Below are 18912 nucleotides of genomic sequence, written 5' to 3' on the forward strand. Positions count from 1 at the left end.
GTCGGGGTAGGTAAAGGCTATTATAGGGACAAATGTCCACTAGAGAACTTTATTCACCCTCCATTCTAGGCTTATTTGCAGCAGCATTCAGAAAAGAAGGCTAGGTGATTGAGCCTAGTTTGCTTGAGCACAGCATGTTCTTTACTACATCCCCTTTTAACTGATCTTCACAGTAGTTTGTACAGAACAGATAGGACAAGTCTAGTCTTGACAATAGTCCATAAGGAATTGCCTTGCTGTATATGACTATGGGGTAAGGAAAACAAACCAAACAGAACCAAAACAGAAGGGTACTAGTGAGAGAGGCAGCAGTGGGCAGAGCTGAGCAGCAGTGGAATCATCAGAGACCATGATGGATTCTGGAAACTCATCCTTTCTAGTCAGCAGTGTCTTTAGATGAATGCCATCGATGATGTGCCTCTTACATTCTGGCATGGAGAGTTCCAGTAAGAGCAGCTAGGGAACAGCAGTGGTCTGTCAGAAGGATGAATCCCTGACTTGTCCTTTTCTAGGGCAACATTTTTAGCCCACACAGAACATTTTACAAGACTGATTTCTGGCTACCTCAAGATGTTCCTTCTCTCCTCTGCATCTCAGTGACCTTCTAAACTGCAGTGGGTCATTGGTTATTTTCAGATGGCAATTGTTGGGTATATACAATTACAGGAAAAGGGAAGAGATGTTCTGCAAGGACCTGACTTACTGTGGCAGGAAAAGAAACTTGGGACAGTTGCACTGACATACTGCTACCACTGGGCACCACAAGTTGTGCAGCTTCCCAGATCCAAATTGCTGGGTCCCAGCACCACAAATGGTTGAATGCGATTGGAATGTGCAATAGTGGCTGCTGAGAGATTTGCTGAAATGCTGGCATCACTCTGCAGCATGCAGATGTGCTATGTGGAGAAGAGCTTTTTTGTAGATCGCTTGTAAGATATTTGAAACATCCTAGATCAGTGGGCGCAGGCAGTTTGAACAGATGTATGGTGTTTCCTTGACTGATTATTATGCACACAGAGCTGATGCAAGACTCCTTTCTTATCTACTCTACTGACATACCTATATGTTTTTTTTCAGTAGTTATTTATTGTTTAGCTTGAGTAATACTGGATACTGCATATACAAATATAAAATAGAGGGCTCAAAGCACCCTCTGCAGTCCTGCCTAGACGCAAATAAATATGATGCAGTTGGGTTTATAAAACACATCCAATGCATGGAGTAAAATGTCTTCCATGTCTGTGTCTCTGGTTTACTGCAAAGAAGGGGAGCTGAACACTGCCCTAGTACTAAATGCTGGTGTGTGTGTATATATACATATATATATATATACACATTCTTCTTGTCTATGAACTCCTGCAATACTGAGTCACTATACCACTCATATAAGGAGTTCTGAGAACTTACCAAGAAATCAATTAATTGGTAAACACTGACATCCATCCTTTTTATAGTAATTATTTTAGAGGACACATCATTTAAAAGTCACAGCACTGACTCCTGCTGGACAAGAGCACTGCTTGACCTTGGTCCTCCTCCTCAAATGCACTTCTCACGAGGCAAGTGTTGTGAACATCTAGCTGGGAATAGAAGTTCTGTTGCCAAATAAATGACACCAGAAGAGGGGGCAATGAAATCGCAGAGGGAAGCATTTGTTGCAGAGTTGTTAATTTTGGATGGGAAAATTTTCATTCTATCTTGCATAATTCAGTTTCACAGCTGAAACTGAATTATGCAATTTATGCAGAGGGGCTTCCTTTTTCTCTGTTAGATAAGACTGTGTGGGGGCAGAGGTATGTGGAAGGAAACTGCCTACTTATTTCTGTGGCAGCATGAAAACCAAGAAATGGTTGGAAATTATATCCTGGGCTAGAAGGTGCCTTGTAAGCAAAGAGAGTAACTGTGATGGATGAGTCCATTTGCATGGGACTATCCCTTCACAGGAGCTAGGAGGCAGTGATTCACACAGTGCTGTGAGTAGCCTAGAGGTACCTCTTCGCTACCCCCTGACACGGGGTGAGGTCCCACACAGAAACCCACACTGCAGGGAAGCAGTGGCTGTGGGTGCGCAGGCACCATGCACAAATTAGGGCAAGGATGTGTGCTAGTATCAGCACCTGGAGTTCATAAAATGAATGTGAGGTGGGGCACAGCTGAGTGGCCTGCTGACACCCTCGCAGCATGTGGTTGGGACAGTCCCAGGGGGAATATGATGAGTATTGTGACACCTGCCTAGGGCAGAGCAATAGCTCTTCCCAAGCTCACTGTGACACTGTGGGCAGTCACTATGTTCTCTTGGATAGAAAGGGTAAATGATCTGAAAACATCTGCTAATATCTAAGTGGTTTTATAGATATTATCAACACTCTTCTAGGTATTGGTGTCCAGGCTTGTGTTCAGTTCCAAAGGCACACACTTTCCAGGGACCTTCAAATTCATAAATGATAAGAACGGGACAGGCAATGAGGAACTAGAAAGATTCAGGTGCTTGCTATGAAATTCTGTTGTGGTTTACTTCTTTGGTAACAGCAGGCTACTGAGGCAGCCCGTTTGCACTAACATGCATGTTCTGAACTGGAATTGCTGCCATGAACCTGCCAAGACAAGTGCTACGTACTTGCCACGGTGGAGATGACTTTCAGATTGCTGGCAACGTACCCTGTAGCCCATGCCTCTGTCCAGAACAGTATCCTGGGCCTTGAAAAGCAAGTTGTTTAGGAACGTGGTACCTCAGTATTGAGTCAGGCAACAGGACCTATTTTCAAAACAATTCCATAGTCAACCAGGGCCAAGGAACATGGCCCTTTATTCTGCTCTCATGAGACCTCATTTGGAGTATTGTGTACAGTTCTGGTGTCCTCAGCATAAAAAGGACATGGAACTGTTGGAACAAGTCCAGAGGAGGGCCACGAGAATGATCTGGGGACTGAAGCACCTCCCGTATGAAGATAGGCTGAGAAAGTTGGGGCTGTTCAGCCTGGAGAAGAGAAGGCTGCGTGGAGACCTCATAGCAGCCTTCAAGTATCTGGAGGGGGGCTATAGGGATGCTGGGGATGGACTCTTCATTAGGGACTGTAGTGATAGGACAAGGGGTAATGGGTTAAAACTTAAACTGGGGAAGTTTAGATTGGATATAAGGAGGAAATTCTTTCCTGTTAGGGTGGTGAGGCACTGGAATAGGTTGCCCAAGGAGGTTGTGAATGCTCCATCCCTGGCAGTGTTCAAGGCCAGGTTGGACGAGGCCTTGGGTGAGATGGTTTAGAGAGAGGTGTCCCTGCCCATGGCAGGGGGCTTGGAACTTGATGATCTTAAGGTCCTTTCCAACCCTAACTGTTCTATGATTCTATGATTCATTGCATGTATCACATCCCCTGTCACCTACTGGCTCTGGAAAGGTTGAGCAATACAATGAACTTCCTAAAGACTAACCTGAGAGTGGTAAGTGCTGAGTGAGACAAGGGGGCACAAAATCACAAAATGGAATATATAAAAACCTTTAGAATCAGTTTTAAGTAATATTAAGTTTGATGCCTTTGTAACAGTACCAATGGAAAATTACTGAGGTGCATGATACATAGAAAAAAAACCAGAGTACAGCTAGAGAACATACTGAGAATTCTCACAAGATAAACCATTGTAGTTGACATAGTTTTAAGAAAAACAGGCTAGAAGAACAGGACACAGGGATAAGGAGTATCTGCATGTCCAGGATGGGCTACAGTTAAACTAACTGATAATTAGGAGGATAGGAGGATTATTATGTCTCTGGTGCTAACGAACAAGTTAAACTGGTATGAGCATCTACTGCGCGTGCTCCAAAGGCTGCCAGAAGTGATGAAGATTGTTGGAAGAAGTAAACGACCCTCAGAGACCACCACCACAATTCTGTACGCAGGCGGGGGACTCTCTGGAAAATGATGTAATCCATACGTAGCCTCATGAATATGTATGTCTGCACAGGGACTATATAAGGATGGCTTGCATAGCAATACGGGGACACACGTTAGGAGGAGCTATCCCGCGTGTCTCCCGGCACCACAATAAAGAATACCTGCTTGTCAGCTTGAAAACTTTGTTGGGAAGTTTGTTCCTGGAGTTTTCTCTGAATCATGAGACATGGAAACACTGGGATGTAAACTTAGCAGAAGCCACTTTGCTGGTTAACACCAGTGGTTCTGCTGACTGACTTGTTCCTTCCCAGGCAAATGCTCCACACACTGTAGCAGGAAGTAAGGTTACCGTAGTAGAGGTAAGGGAACTGCCTGGGAAAGACAGCAAGGATTGCTCCTCCCTTGGGAACAGTTAGATCCATTTGAGGGATTGCTTTCACTCAAGGATGTGGATGCACTTAGAGGGTGATGTGGGAGGATGGGGAAAACAGGCATGCACCTGAAGGGGAATTAACTTAGGGAGAAAATAAGTCAGGATTTGAGTTGTATGTTATATCAGGTACTATAGCAGGAACCACCTGAACCAGTGGAGGGTAAGAGCCTCACAAGAACCGGGGCAAGTACAGCGATAACCCTGCCAAGACTGGTGTTAGCACCCAACAGTCTGTGATGATGTGCCACCCCTCTTGTCCTGAGTGACCACTGTAACAGATGACGTCACAGACTGAAATATCTGAACAAACTTTAATGGATATTTGGATGCATATCAGAATCAACCTTTGATAGTCCCCTGTAGACTTAAGGGAATGACATCAATGTATACGTCAAAGAATAGCATGGGTGTTGATGAGGGGTTATGAGCATGATGCAAATGATAGAGAATAAGGGGCGGAGATTGTACAGGGCATGGCTGGGATGGAGTTAACTTTCTTCATAGCAACCTGTATGATGCAGAGGTTTGGATTTGTGGCTAAACCAATGTTGATAACACTCTAATATTTGTCTGTTGCTGAACATTGCTTGTACGGCATCAAGGCTTTCCCTTTTTCTTACTCTATGCCCTGTCTCCATGTACCATGAGTGGGCAAGAAGGTGGGAGGACACATAGCCAGCAGAGCTGACCCAAATTAATCAAAGGCTTTTTTCTTCTATATAGCATCTTACTCAGCAACAAAAGAAGGAGATGGGGGAGGATTGTTGGCTTCCAAGGTGGCTGTTGCTCAGAGACTGACAGGGCATAAGTTTGCTTGTGGGAGGTGGTGAGTGGCTGCTCTTGCATCATTTCCTTTTTTCAGTTGTCTTCACCTATAAAATTGGCTTCATCTCAAGTCATGAGTTTTCTCAATTTTGCTTCTCTTATTGTTTCCTCTTTCTTGCTGCTCTGGAATTTCACTGGGATATCTTGCAGGAGCTGTCTGCTATTGAAGCTGGTATTTTTTTCAGTGACATTGTCTCACTTCAGTATTTTCAGAGGGCAGTACTGGAATACACTGCTACATGAGCAAGTTCAGTGGATAAAAGACAGACACTGTATTTGCCAACTCCTTTAAAAAATGTTTTTTAAATACTTCAGATTCCCACTCATTGTCCTTTCCATATGCATTTATTGATGCTGATTTCTTTTTTGTTAACGTAACTTACGGAAAAGTATCCTTTGTCACTCAGCCATGATATTTACCTCTCAGTTGCACAACTTGAACTTTGCAGTGCAACAGAAGGAAAGGAGAATACGGATTTCAAGATACATTATAGCATTTTTGGTATAAATAAAAAGAAATAAACCTAATGCACTAAGATACAATGAAAGATACAGTATGAATCAAATGATCTAATAGAAAAGTGGTACACCGGTCTTACATTCTAGTATTTTTATGGTCAAAAGCAAATTGTAAATTTCAAGCAGGAATCCTGAGCTATTATGCATCTAGCTGAAGTAACAAAATGCTGTAAGAGATATCTCTCTCAAGATGAAATTCAGTGAGAATCCTGAGTGTGATGTCTGTATGGTAAAACTATCTGGCTTATAAAAAAAATCTCTGCTCTGCCACTGAAAATAGGTGACTGGTGATGGATACATCTGAGGGCAGTTTTAGAGCAAATTTTTAAAATAGCCTTGAATACAGCTTCAGTTGCTGCTCTTGAAGCTTTATCTACACTTTCTCATTTCTGATGCTCTCCATCAAGAAGATCTCAACTTACATCCTCATACAAAGTGGTTTTGTATGTGTTTTTTATTTTGGGATAAATTTCTTAAAAGCTTTATCTAAAATACACTGAGACAAGAAGAAACTGTTAGACAAACAGTCGTGCACTGCACTTCTCATATCACTGAGCTTAATTATACAGATCTTCATTGTCTGTGATAGATAACAATAGAAATACGCAATCTCTACATTTCATTGCAAAAATCAGTGGAGTTTCATCTACCAAAGTCAGATCCATTTCCAAGGAACTTGGTAAACTCTTTAATAGTGATGCTGTTCATATTCTTACTAACCTGTAGGAGTATGCTTGTCTATAGGTCACCTGGCCCTGTGGCTATTTTTGAGGTCTGGCATTATCTCCAATCCCAGACTCCTGTCCAATATGGAAATTGAGTATACTTTTGCAATCTAACAGGGTGGATCATTGACAGATCTTTCAGTGTATCTGGAATTACAGCACAGCTGAAATTGTTGCTTTCAGACTTTCAAATTGAAAAGGGAGAAGAAGAAAGAATCTTCATCCTTATTGTCTGCTGTCTGTTTTTGATAATGTCATTGAAATGTAATGATAATTGCTCTACTAGTTATGGATGTTAAATCCTCCTGAGACCTTTAACTTTGCCATAATTTTAATACAGATACCTGCTTTTCAAAAGGCCCACAGTCTTCTCTGGGTTACACAAAACCATGGTAAATTATTTCTGAGTAGCCAGTTTCTATGAGATGCTTCTCATTTCCTCTGGTTATTTGCCATGGACAAGATTATTTCCAACTAACAAGCTTATTCTAATGAGTTTTTTCCCTCACTCCCCCACAATGATATTCTGTTCATCTAAGAAAGCTGTGAGGAAGTAGCATGTCAAGGTGTTTTCCATTCATATGCTGGAAGAATGGCAATATTAGCCATCTGTTAATTTACCTATCAACATGGCCATTGGTGAATGGGGACAGTGAGGAGTATTGCTTGTCTGAGAGACATCAAAATGTGCTTTCAAATCAGAATGAGAGAATTTTTCCTGTATGATTCCATTTTCACTACCCTTGGCTGCAATGTTCCAATTATAAATTGTTTGATTAAGGAAAAAACTTTTTTTTCCCCCCAATGAGAAAGTATGACATCACTGTCACTTCATCAAGGAATTCTCAGATCTTGCTCCATCCTGCAAATGGAGAGAGCCATGAGTGGTGCCATTTGAAGCACGAATGATTCTGCCTCAATGGAGACAGTAAGAGTGATAATCCTCGGAGTCACAAAAGCCTGGTGAATCGCATTTTAGCCTTGGCATTTTAGGTTTGGTATCCAGTGTGGTTTTTAACAGACAGTTTTTTACAGAGTAAGGTTTATACACACACACATTTGACTTTGTCCTGTCAATCATATCTATGACACATGGCAGTGAGTGTGGTTGCACTTTTCTACAGGATCAAAAATACATATATGTGCTAACCTTCACTTGTGGCTGCAGGGAAGACTAGTGCATGGCAAGGCTTTGAAGTGTCTCCTTGTGCATAAGCGGGGCTCTAAATGTATGGGTGCATATGCATGTGTCTATAAGAGACAGGATCTGTCTGTGATCACACCTATCCCTAAGGCTGGACTCATATAACAGTGGCTGCCTGAAACTTGGGCATCTGGTATAAGGAAGTCACCCAGGCTCCTAATGTGTGAAAATGCCCTTCTAGAGGGGAACCCATCCAGTCTTAAGCCACATATCTTGGGAAAGAATGTGCTATGCTTGGCAGGGTGTCTAGAGGGATCCTGTAAGAGTCCCTTTGACTAGATATTTAGACAGCTAGAGATAAATGACACAAATACCATCTGCCGTTCCTACAGAAAGCTGGGGATCACATTGCTGCTTGGATCTCTTCCTTTTTAGCTCTCCTGGATTTCTGAAATATCTGCAGCTTTTTCGCACATATTTTGTGTTGATAAGGATCCACTGCAAGGTGCAGTTTCTACTTTGCCATGTCCAATGACAGTGCAGAAATAGTCAGTAAAATCTCCTCCTATACAAAACCTGAACAGGGAGAGAAAGCCAGATTTAGTTGCATTCCTGACCTAGCTGAACGTAATACAGTCATATCACTTCCATGAAAGGCAGAGTGGCACCTGGCCTTGCTGCTAAGCTATATTATTGTCAGTGGGATTAGAGGCTCCCTTGCTGGACTCTCACTCCCATTCCTTAATTTTCTTCCCCAGACGTGAACAAAAGTATATGGGCTATGGTTTCCCATCTAGAGACCTTCCCCTTCTTTGGTAGTCTCCATTCAGTGGTGCTGGCAGTACACTTCCTTGCCCCTTCTTTTCTTCACTGAATTCAGTCTAATCAGATTCCTCCTTACTCACCAGAACTACAGCTGTGTTCTCTCTTGCCATCCTGATGTGACATGCCTGTGTTCCCACGACTTACAGGCTCCCTTTGACTTGTCACAGGGATGTGCTGAAGCACCTGAATCAAAAGGACTCAGGTTGCTGCAGATTACGGTCCCTGACCTCGCTTGTACTCCCTGTTGTTTGGTCTGGGGTTTGTTTGGAGTTTTTTGTGTTGGTTTGGTTTGTTTGTGTGTTTTTATGTTTCACTTTTTGCAGACATTGCATCACAGTGACTTGCTGAAAAAGGCTTACATGTCTGAACTAAGTTCCATGTTGTTAATCCACTTCCACTTCTTCTCACTGTGAGAGTATGTGAGTCCAAGTAAGTAGTAACTACTTCTAGATCGTTTGTAAAGAAAATTCTAGAAAGGAAACAGAGAATAATAATACATTAAAATAATGTTGTCTTCACCAGAGGTACAGAGAAAGCTTAGTGCTAAATGACCAACGTTGCAAGTACACCATGCATCCAGCCACACATCTCTCTGCACCGCTTCAAATGCCAAATTTTTCCAGTTTATTTAATCTCATTTCTCTTCCTGGGGCTTCTTAGGAATAGAATAAAAAGAATAATACACCTGTGATAGCATTAAAACTATATGCTATAGTTAGCCATGTATGACCTGATACCTGGAGATACTTTTCTATTCTGATTGTGATAGGAAAGCCTTTTCAGTTTTCATCAAAAAAAAACCCTCTCACAAATAAGTGTCTGCTTGTATGTCTTGGTTTGTATGCTAAATGTCTTTAAAACAGAAGTCATCTCGGCAGAGAGTGTAGTCCTTCCCATGGGAGCATGCTTGCAGAGAGAAGCTCCCAGGTGCAAGACTTGAACCACCAAGATGCATCTTACTGTGAAGGTGTTTGCTGCCGTATAGGGATGCTTGGTGTATACAGCTAGCAGTGGATTATAGATCTGCAAAGGCATCTAACATGAGAAAGCAGACATCTAGCATGAGAATACGCAAGTGTAACCCATTAGCCCTTTGGCATACAGGTCAAACCCCATGAATTTTGATCTCACCAGTTCATCCTTGTTGTCAATGATGACCAGGTCAGCCTCCATGTCAGTACATTCTTTACGGGAGTCATTCCAATTGGATTTATTCTGCCTTTGAGAAAAGAAGTAGCATTTTCCCCCATATTTTTCCCAGTGTTTGGGGCAGCCTGCAGGAGGGAAGAACAGCTGTGAAAAAATCCGTGTTCACGCTAACAAAAGGATTCCAACACAAAAGAAAGGCAAGAGAGTAAGTTGCAGCCAGAGAAGTACCTTTGTGGTTCTGCTTTTGATTTTCACCATACCACGTGGGATCCTTGCCATTCTCTGTAGTTAATTCCAGCCCTAGGCATAAGTCAGAGAAGTGGAATCACAGATAACGTTATCCAGCCTTTAAAATATTTGCTGAGGAGGTAAAGAGAAATGGCCAGGTCAAAAAGCAGCTTTAAGTTTTCAAGTCCTATTTGCCTGCTGCAAAATATGGCAATAGCGATGTTACTGAAAGAACATTTCTCTCCATTGCCAGGCAGGGTACCAGGAGGAACAGAGAATGAGGCCTGGAAAGGGTGATAACATTCAGGGAGACAGGGACTGCTTGATATAGTTTTGTTGGTTATCCAGCAGCTCCTAAAGAGCAAAAGGGAATTGCACTTAGTTAAAATGCCAAGAATGGAGAGGTACTTGAGAAGCAGTACGTACATCATGTTCATGACAATGCTGGGATACCAAAGGGATTGTTATATTTTGTCTGTTCACCTAGCCATGGGCTCCTCCGTGCTAGCATGAGAGAGTAATCAGTTCTTACCTCTGAAAAAGTAATGCAGTGCTGACCAAGCACTACTTTTAAAGAATATGAAAATATGAAAAGTCTCTGGCCTTGAGAGCTTATCCTATGAGTGTACGTGATAAAGCTGTTTGTTCCTGAGATGTCAAATTCTTTGTTTGTTTGTTCTGACCAAAATCTGAACACATACCTTCCCCCAGCCCCTCCAGCCCCTTAAAAGACAATTGAACAGACTTCTGGAAACTATCTTTTGAATGGCAGAGTATTACCTACCTAGTGCATGTGCATCTTCACAGGTGATGGAGAAGGTTTTTGAGTCAGCTGGTCTGCTTGCAGTTGGATGATCTGGAAATAAGAATGTGATTTCTGCTTTGGATATCTGACCATCTTGCCATACACTCTCAGGGCTCTTCTGAACCTCTTTGACCACCACCATCACCCCATACAGAATGTTTACTCCTCACCTTTTTCCTCCTCCAACGGAGGATTCTAAGGACCACCAGAGACTTCAAACTGAGCAGTGATATATATGAATCTCAATTTTAGTACAAAGGAATAATCAGCTCCTTCTTTAAGCCTAGAGACAGACAGTGGGTGGCAACAGGAAGGAAGGAAGTATGAAATAAGAGCATTATTTGGGGAAATGACTACACTTGTTTTCCCAGAAAACAGAGCCACTGGACCAGATTCCTTTGTTCTGTAATTTTGCTCAGGTTTCCTAGCATCTGATCAGATCTAGGTTTTTCTATTGTCCTCTCTTTCTTTATATTATTAACTGTAATAAATTGCATTTTAAATAATACCTTCCAGAGCCTGCATGCTTTCCTTTTTTCTTTCTAAGTGGGATGGTAACAAGCTGGCATTTCCTGGTGCAAAACAGTCGTTGAAATACTCTTTCACAAAATGCTGGAGTATGAACTGTGAGAGCTACTATGGTCTCCAAAACACATTGCCTAGAAAGACCTACATTTCTTAATCTACATTTCTTTCCCAATAGCAACCAAAAACCAGACTTTCAAAGTTGTGAGAGAAAAAGCTTCACTGTAGCACCTAAAACCAAATGCTGACAATGTATAATACTGGTTTTACATTTACAATTCAAAGATCAAAGTTGATCAGTAAGAGTCTAATTTTGCAGAGACTAACTTGCATGATTTGCCCTGTTCCTTTTAGGGATTAACTTCAAATATACTGCCGTAGGAGTAGTTGAGTTTTAGATATCACTATTTAAAAAACCCAACAAAACCAAAACTAAACAAAAAAACCCAAGGAAAGATGTATGTCTGAACATGAGAAAACAAAGGTTCTTAAAGCTCTGGTATATAGAATTACATCCAAACCTGTATACAGAGATACCCGTGATAAGGTACGCATTATATTTTACAAAGTATTAACACTGATTGTAATAATGAATTTTAAGCTGAGGACTGAGAAGTTGAAGACACAATCACATGTTTGGAAGAGGGGGGAATCAGAATTTATTCTTCTGTAAAAGTTCTGAAAAACATGATATGAACAAATGTCAGGACCATTTCATCTTAGAAGATGAAGAAGCTGGGTTTTGCATATTGCCTGACCCTGTGGGTGGAAGCTTGAAGTACTGCTTGTCAAGGTGACCTGAAGTCTTTAGTGTATAATAGTACCAAATATTGGTACTAAAACTACCTAACATAATTCAAAACCATTAATTTATGTGAAAAAAATCAAAATGAATACATACTGCTATGCATTGCAAGAAATAACACCATCACACTGATTCTCCTACTGAATGGAAATCAGTTTAAAACACATAAGTGTTAGATTGAGATTGTTCCTGGCATATTGTCAACTTTAACTCTGAAATCTGCTGTATCAGACAGCACCATTATTGAAAATGGTTCAAAGGCACCAAAAACTAACAAAGCAATAATGTGTTATTTTCTAATTGGGGCAACTTAATACTGAACTTTATCGTGCTTTGGCCATACACTAATTGTGAACATTTAGGCTTTCTTTGCTTTTTACTGAACTCCTAGAGCAATAAGGGAAAATAAACAAGAAGAATAGGTTTGAAAGTGTATGTTTTTCATGCATATGTGCATCTATATGCATATATCTTGAGGCTGGATATCAGCTCCTGGTTGCAGAAAAGAGCAAAATTTAAGTCATATGAAAGAGTATTTAAAAGTCAGACCTATCTGTTATTGGAAGACCAGCTCATGAACTACATGGCTAATTTTTTACTTATCAGCAGATAACTTTTCTTTCAAGAAAAAATAAAAGAATATGATACTACTATAAAAATCATAAAAATTTCTGCTCATGTTCCACTGAGTAAGATTGTTGTCATTTTCGTGAACAGAAATGGAAAATGCCTTCTGTCCTGCAGAGCTCTTGTAAAATGGAGCAATATCAAGAGGTGACAGTTTAGTTCATTTGAACAAGCTGTTCATCAATAACGGTATATTTGGCAAAACAAAACCATATGGAAAACTCATCTAAAAGAAAAACTTGGAAACAAACCACTCAACCTGGCAACAGTTTTTATTTGGAGTACAAGGGAAAACTATATGCTACTGAAATTAAAAACTAATTTGCTTTAGTTTCTCAAGTTTTATCTAGATCTCAAGTTTCTTAGGATTATTTTTTTTCAGTTCACTGGGGTCGTACTGAATCCAACAAAGTATCTATAACTGAAGCCGTACCTGAATCAGAGTCTAGTGGCTCCTAATTCAACTCCTGATTAAAAGCCTTATTAATTGGTGGTAATTTGACCTTACAATATTGTTGGGATTTTTTACATTTTATAAATGTAATGTGGTATTTTACATTCCTGTGCTATTTTACATTTTATAAAGGTCACAGCACTATCAGACATCCCTCCTTTACTTTTTCCTTTGAAAAACAGTTACCTCCCCCAGCCCTATTTTTAAAGTTCCATGGATCAAAGGTTTTGTCATGTCTTCAAGAAGAGTTTCTCCATATGCATCCAGAGTAGGTGGTAAACTCTGGGACTTGAATGTGATTGACTGTGGAAACCTCTTTAAGCTTGCTTAACTATTAAAGGATGAAAAGCAACAAGCAACCACATCTGAAATTTAAAAACGTTTCCTTGAAAAATATTCAAAGGAATGTACCATGTGGCTATATTAAAATTTGTTGTTTTTTTTGGTTTTTTTCCTCTCTAATGGAGACAAGCATGCTCTTTTCTAAAAAAAAAAAAAAAAACAACCCTAATTTTTTATGTAGTTCAAAGATAGTTGTGAACTCAGTGATATATATGCAGAGAGGCCTAACACTAAGCTTTTATTAGAGTGAGGTGCAAATAAATTCTTTTAACTTGTGACTTAGCTACCTCTTTCATATGAGTGAGCTTTTATTCATATTTATTTAAAGATTTTTGGTGTTATGGATGTGATGGTGACATGTTACAAAGTCATCACCTTAAAATATTCTCACAAATAGCAATCATAATACTAATAGGCATTATCTAATCTTGACTTGTTTCTTCAAAACATTTGAATAATAAATAGTGAATTATTTACTGTTGTCCTGGGTTCAGCAGTAGCAGTCATTTTTCTCCTTCTTAGTAGCTGGTGCAGTGCTGTGTTTTTGACTTTCAGCCTGGGAACAGTGCTGATAACACCAATGTTTTTAGTTGTTGCTCAGTAATATTTAGCCTGGCCAAGGACTTTCTGAGTCTCCTGCTCTGCCAGGGAGGAGGGGAAGCCAGGAGGAAGCAGAGACAGGACACCTGACCCAAACTAGCCAAAGTGGTATTCCATACCACAGCACGTCACGACCACTATGTAAACTGGGGGCAGTTACCTGGGAGCTAGATCACTGCTTGGTCAGGCTGGGTGTCAGTCAGCGGGTGGTGAGTGGTTGTATTCTCTTCCCTCATTATTTCCCTTCTCATTATTATCATTAGTGGCAGCAGCAGTGGTTTGTGTTATACCTTAGTTACTGGACTGCTCTTATCTCAACCCGTGGGAGTTACATTCTTTTGATTTCTCCTCCCCATCCTTCCAGGAGCCGGTGGGGAGAAAGGTGGGGGGGAGTGAGAGAGAGGATGCATGATTCTGAGTTACTGGCTGGGCTTAAACCATGACAACTGTCTGAACATCATCAAGTTTTTTAATTGTGTTTTGGGTTTTTTCTTTTGGAATTTTAAACTTCCAAACCACTTGACTCTTTACAGATTTCCTCTTACAGCCATGGTTGGCTAAAAACTACTGCCTTGTACCTCCAGACTAGCCTTCTGTTGCTGCTGGCTTTGGATGGCATTACTCAGATGTCAGTCAGTGGGTGAGGGTCAAAAATTAATTTCAGTTATTACATTTTTAGCAGGACTTACACATGAGTATCAGACACACTGCTAAGACCAATAGGAGGATTATCACAGCAACCAATACAGCAACACGTGTTCTGGAGCAACAGCTTTTACCTACAGATAGACAGAAAAAGATAAAGATTAGGGAAACAACTGGAAAAGGAACCTTTTGTCTTCATTCAAAAATGCCATTTCCAGGCTCACAGTGAGAGAACTCTTAAGTTAGACAAAGCGCTTTGATGCTGTCCCTTCACACGTTTGTTCTTCTTGTGTTAGTTACACTGTGGACGGATATTTTTCCACCACAGACATTCAACCTGAAGCCCTTCTGCCATTGCTTGCAATACTTTGATATATTCTGCTGCACTTGATACTGGAGTTAAGCGCTCACTGGGATCCATATCTGCCCTCTCAAAATACTATGAAAGCAGAGCCCAATCTGACTACCAGATAAAGGTCCTGCAATGTTGTACTCCTCAAAAAAGCAAATTGTTCAGAGAAGTGAACTGTCTCCTCTTTGTTTTTACTGTTTATGGACTTCTGTTTAGAATTTCCAGGTTGGACAAGGCCTTGGGTGATATGGTTTAGAGCAAGGTGTCCCTGCCCATGTCAGGGGGGTTGGAACTTGATGATCTTAAGGTCCTTTCCAACCCTAACTATTCTATGATTCTATGATTTAGTTCAAGAGGGTCCTTGCGATACTCATTAGTCTCTCAACTCATTGGATACTGGCTGGGTGTTATAGGGCACAAGCAGGTCCAGGAGAGGACAGATAATTTGTTTTGTAGGCCAGTGGGTGGTAGGCTGTCTAGGAAGCATTCAGAAGATGAGGTCATAGTAGAAAAGCTAAATTAATCCCTTATAGCAGAGTTTCTGAGTAAGAACTGGGTAGATCTTCCATTTCAGGGCAGTTCCTTGTGAGAAGATGCATGAACTGGAAGATGTATGGCCCAAATAAAAGATTAGATAAGCCAAAAAAATCGAAGAGACATTAGGTGTGAGATAGCTGGGTTGCTAAACCGTTTTGTAACCTCAGTCTTAAAGCTATCTCTGCACCCAGGGACTGGAAGATAACAGATCTAATGTGCACTGAAAAAATAGATGGAAGTTCTAGAGGAGATCTGTGAACTTAGGTCAGCTGTCCTGACCATACAGTCACAGAGTCCTTTAGGTCGGAAGTCATCTTTTCAGATCATCTAGTCCAAGCAATGTCAACTACAGCTGGTTGTCCAGGACAGTGCACAGTCAGGTTTTGAATATATCCTAGGATGAACATTCTACAACCTCCCACTTTAGGAATCATTCAGAAGGCAAATGAACAAAACACAGGATGTTTTGTCTACCACATGGTTTGATAAAATCATGATTTGCCTCTATTTTCAATGGTGAATGCAATTCTACTACCAGTATGGGAAAAGATTCAGAGAACGGAAGCAGTAAATGATGGTGCAGGCTAGGGTTCTGCAGTACGGAAAAGAGATAACTAGAAAGAAGCTATGTCAGAGTTATATAAAATCCTGAGTGTCATTTGGACCTTTGATATTATATGGCTGCTTACTGTATCTTTCATGGAACATCAGCTGAATCTAATAGAAGGCAAGTTCAGAGTGAAAAAATCAGATGTTTCTTCATGTAGTATTAAAAAGAACTATGGATCCCCTCATCAAAGGACACTGTAGGAATCTGGACTGTGTATAAAACCAAGGGGAGATTGGGCAAGTTTGTAGAAGAGATACCCACTGAGGGTGCCTAAACAGAAATACACCTGCCTTGGGATGTTCATGACTACATGAGCAAGTATTACAGGAAGGTATTGTTTACACCCACACTCTTCTTACTCATCTCTAGTCGTTCACGTATGCCTGCTGTGGTTTCTTGGTATGGCCCAGGATTTCTGTGTGTTCCTATACCATTGAACCCATAAGAGTTTCATTGCATATAACACAACACATGCACAGCCCCCTGCTCTGGCTGTGTAAAGCAGACATCTGTTTCTTCCTGTCTCCCATAAGGTTTCATATCACTGCATTTTTTGAAAAGAAGGACCAACATCCTCTCCTCTCAGTGTTAAGTTCATACAGACTTAGTAGACAGCTAAAAACTCACCAGATGACGTGTAGCTAACTGCAGCACTTCTGTCTAGGGACTGCACTTTCACTTCTGCATATGTAGAATCTAAAACCAGGCAAAAATAACAGAGAAAACCAAGCAACAACTTAAATGGAACAAAAATGACTGAAGTTATGAGAAATGCTATACACCTCACAGCAACTGATTTATACGACTGTGTTTGAATATGCTTGAATAATATATTTCTCCATTACATTCACAGCTAAGAGGACTTGCTATAGGCGGAAACAGATCTGATTTATCTTCAGTGCAAAGAGCAACAGAGGGGACCTGGGTACCTGCACATGTATTTTAAAAGGAAGTGAAGAAAAATGTGTAAGGTTGACTGTCTTATTCACATCTGTATGTACGTGGTGAGATTGGCTACAACATCAAAGCAAACCTGGAAACTGCAGATCATGGTAAATTTCAAGGGGTTAATGATAAGATGGTGTGAAAAGAGAAAACTGTTCTAACATCTGCAGATAAAAAATACAAATAGAAACTACTGTTGGTGTCAAAGAGATGAAAGAGATGGTGAAGTTAAAAATGAAGAAAAAATAAAATGAAACACAAAGTGTATGAAGTCTGTTGTTTTAGGATGTCACTTTATGCAGATGTAGCAAAGCCAATGCAAAATTTCATGCAATAATTCTTAGCTCATTAGAGCAAAATCAGTTTTACGTTAGAATTTTGCAAAGTCATTCCTACTAAATCAAGCTGAATCTGCCCATGAAATATTTTATGCTTGATTTATTAAACATGTAGTTTATACAGACAAAGCCAGTAGAAAAAAAGAAACCCTGGAGCAATGCCTCACATGCTCAGCAGGCAGGAACAAGCTGTGCACGAGACTGCTTCAAACAACAGAAACATTAGGCATTCAATCTCCTAATCAGTTTGCTGCAGGAATCAGTTTGGTGCCTGAGACCACACCTGGTTCAGGACCAGCTGGCATTCAACTGTGGAATAATCTCCCCGACTGATAGAAACTACCCTTAATATCACATAAGAAACTCTCCCTCACATGTGTACCTTAACAAATAAAAATTAGACCCTAGAACAATCCCCTTTTGGGGGGTAAAAGACCTGGATGGACACCCCACCTGTGCATTTTTCACACCACTGGCTCTCACATTTTCTTAGTCCTCTTTGAGGCTTTGGTGTTCCACAAAAGGCTGAAGAATACAAAGAAAGCTCAATTCAGACCAATTTACCTACCTTGGACATCGGTGACCTTCTGTAGTTTGGGCCGGGTTGATTCAGTCAAGTTCAAGTCAGCATAAATGAGTTTTTCTGACATCCTTGTTCCCCCTTTTCTTTCTTTCCTCTTGCTGCTGATTTTAAAATGGTACTCTGAACTGAGGACGACTCATAGCCTTCTTCCCCATCTAACTTTCAGGAAGTAGTTCTTTCCTCTTAGTCATGCAGAAATCAGTGACAAGCAAGGAAGCCTACTTCTAACTGACCTTTTTATAGCAGCCTGTTAAATGTAAGGTTGTGGATTGATGTGGTCATCTTTGTTGGCAAGTGCTTCTGCCTTTAGCAGTATTAGAGTCCAGAAGACAGTGCTTTCAAAAGCAGACACCTGAAAGCATGATACATTTGCCCCTGATCTGTAGAGAAATGTACTCAGTGCTGCTGAAACAGGACCCTGCCATACTCTGTGGCTCTTCATTTGTCTGCAGCTCTTTTAAACCAGAGCCAAGCTGACTTGCTGTGACCTGAGGAGTGTAGGGTTTGTGCAGCTCAGGAACAGGTTCTTCTCCTCTGTAAGTAGCTCCTGATGGCAAATGGGAATTCGTAAAATGGGATTGGTCCAGCCTGTTTCAGGAAGGAAAAAGGGTGCTTAACATGCAGAGCAACTAGAATAGGTTAGTCTAGAGAAGACAAGCTGTAGGCTTTCCCGGTTTTTAATTCCCACATGACTAATGCTTTCATAGAGCAGGAGACAGTAGCTGTGTGGGCACTGTGCTGTGAATCATTGTTGGAGGAAATATCCTAGCTTGTAGCATCATTTGAAAATGCCAGATTTAGTTTTTTTGCTGATGGGAGATGTAATTGGCCAGGAAAAACCTCATCCCCCAGCCTGATTTGCTGGTTGACAGCAGGATCAATAGGGAGTCAGCAGCGTGCCCTGGCAGCCAAGAGGGCAAACTGCATCCTGGGGTGCATCAAAACACAGTAGAACCAGCCAGCCAAAAGAAGTGATCAACCTGCTGTTTCAGCATTGGTGCAGCCT

General features: G+C 40.9%; 1 protein-coding gene across 2 annotated transcripts; it reads right to left on the minus strand.

Annotated features, from left to right (window-relative positions):
• Positions 1–7389: 7389 nt before the first annotated feature.
• Positions 7390–18506, minus strand: LOC133214641 (C-type lectin domain family 5 member A-like). 2 transcript variants are annotated; one of them, XM_061357737.1, is made up of 8 exons: positions 17892–18500; positions 16668–16736; positions 14586–14675; positions 10523–10594; positions 9739–9810; positions 9493–9635; positions 8721–8830; positions 7390–8112 (listed from the first exon to the last, which is right to left on the minus strand). In XM_061357737.1, exons 1-8 carry the CDS (start codon positions 17971–17973, stop codon positions 7968–7970), a joined length of 783 nt encoding a protein of 260 aa, XP_061213721.1. In that variant the 5' UTR covers positions 17974–18500; the 3' UTR covers positions 7390–7967. The 2 variants fall into 2 exon arrangements, with proteins under 2 accessions (XP_061213721.1, XP_061213728.1); XM_061357744.1 differs by lacking the exons at positions 7390–8112; positions 8721–8830 and adding an exon at positions 8839–9384 and having other exon boundaries at positions 17892–18506.
• Positions 18507–18912: the final 406 nt, after the last annotated feature.

Source organism: Neopsephotus bourkii, unplaced genomic scaffold (genome assembly GCF_033783945.1).
Source record: "Neopsephotus bourkii isolate Nb327-2 ecotype Australia unplaced genomic scaffold, CSIRO-AGI_Nbou_v1 NB_107, whole genome shotgun sequence".
NCBI lineage: Eukaryota > Metazoa > Chordata > Aves > Psittaciformes > Psittacidae > Neopsephotus > Neopsephotus bourkii.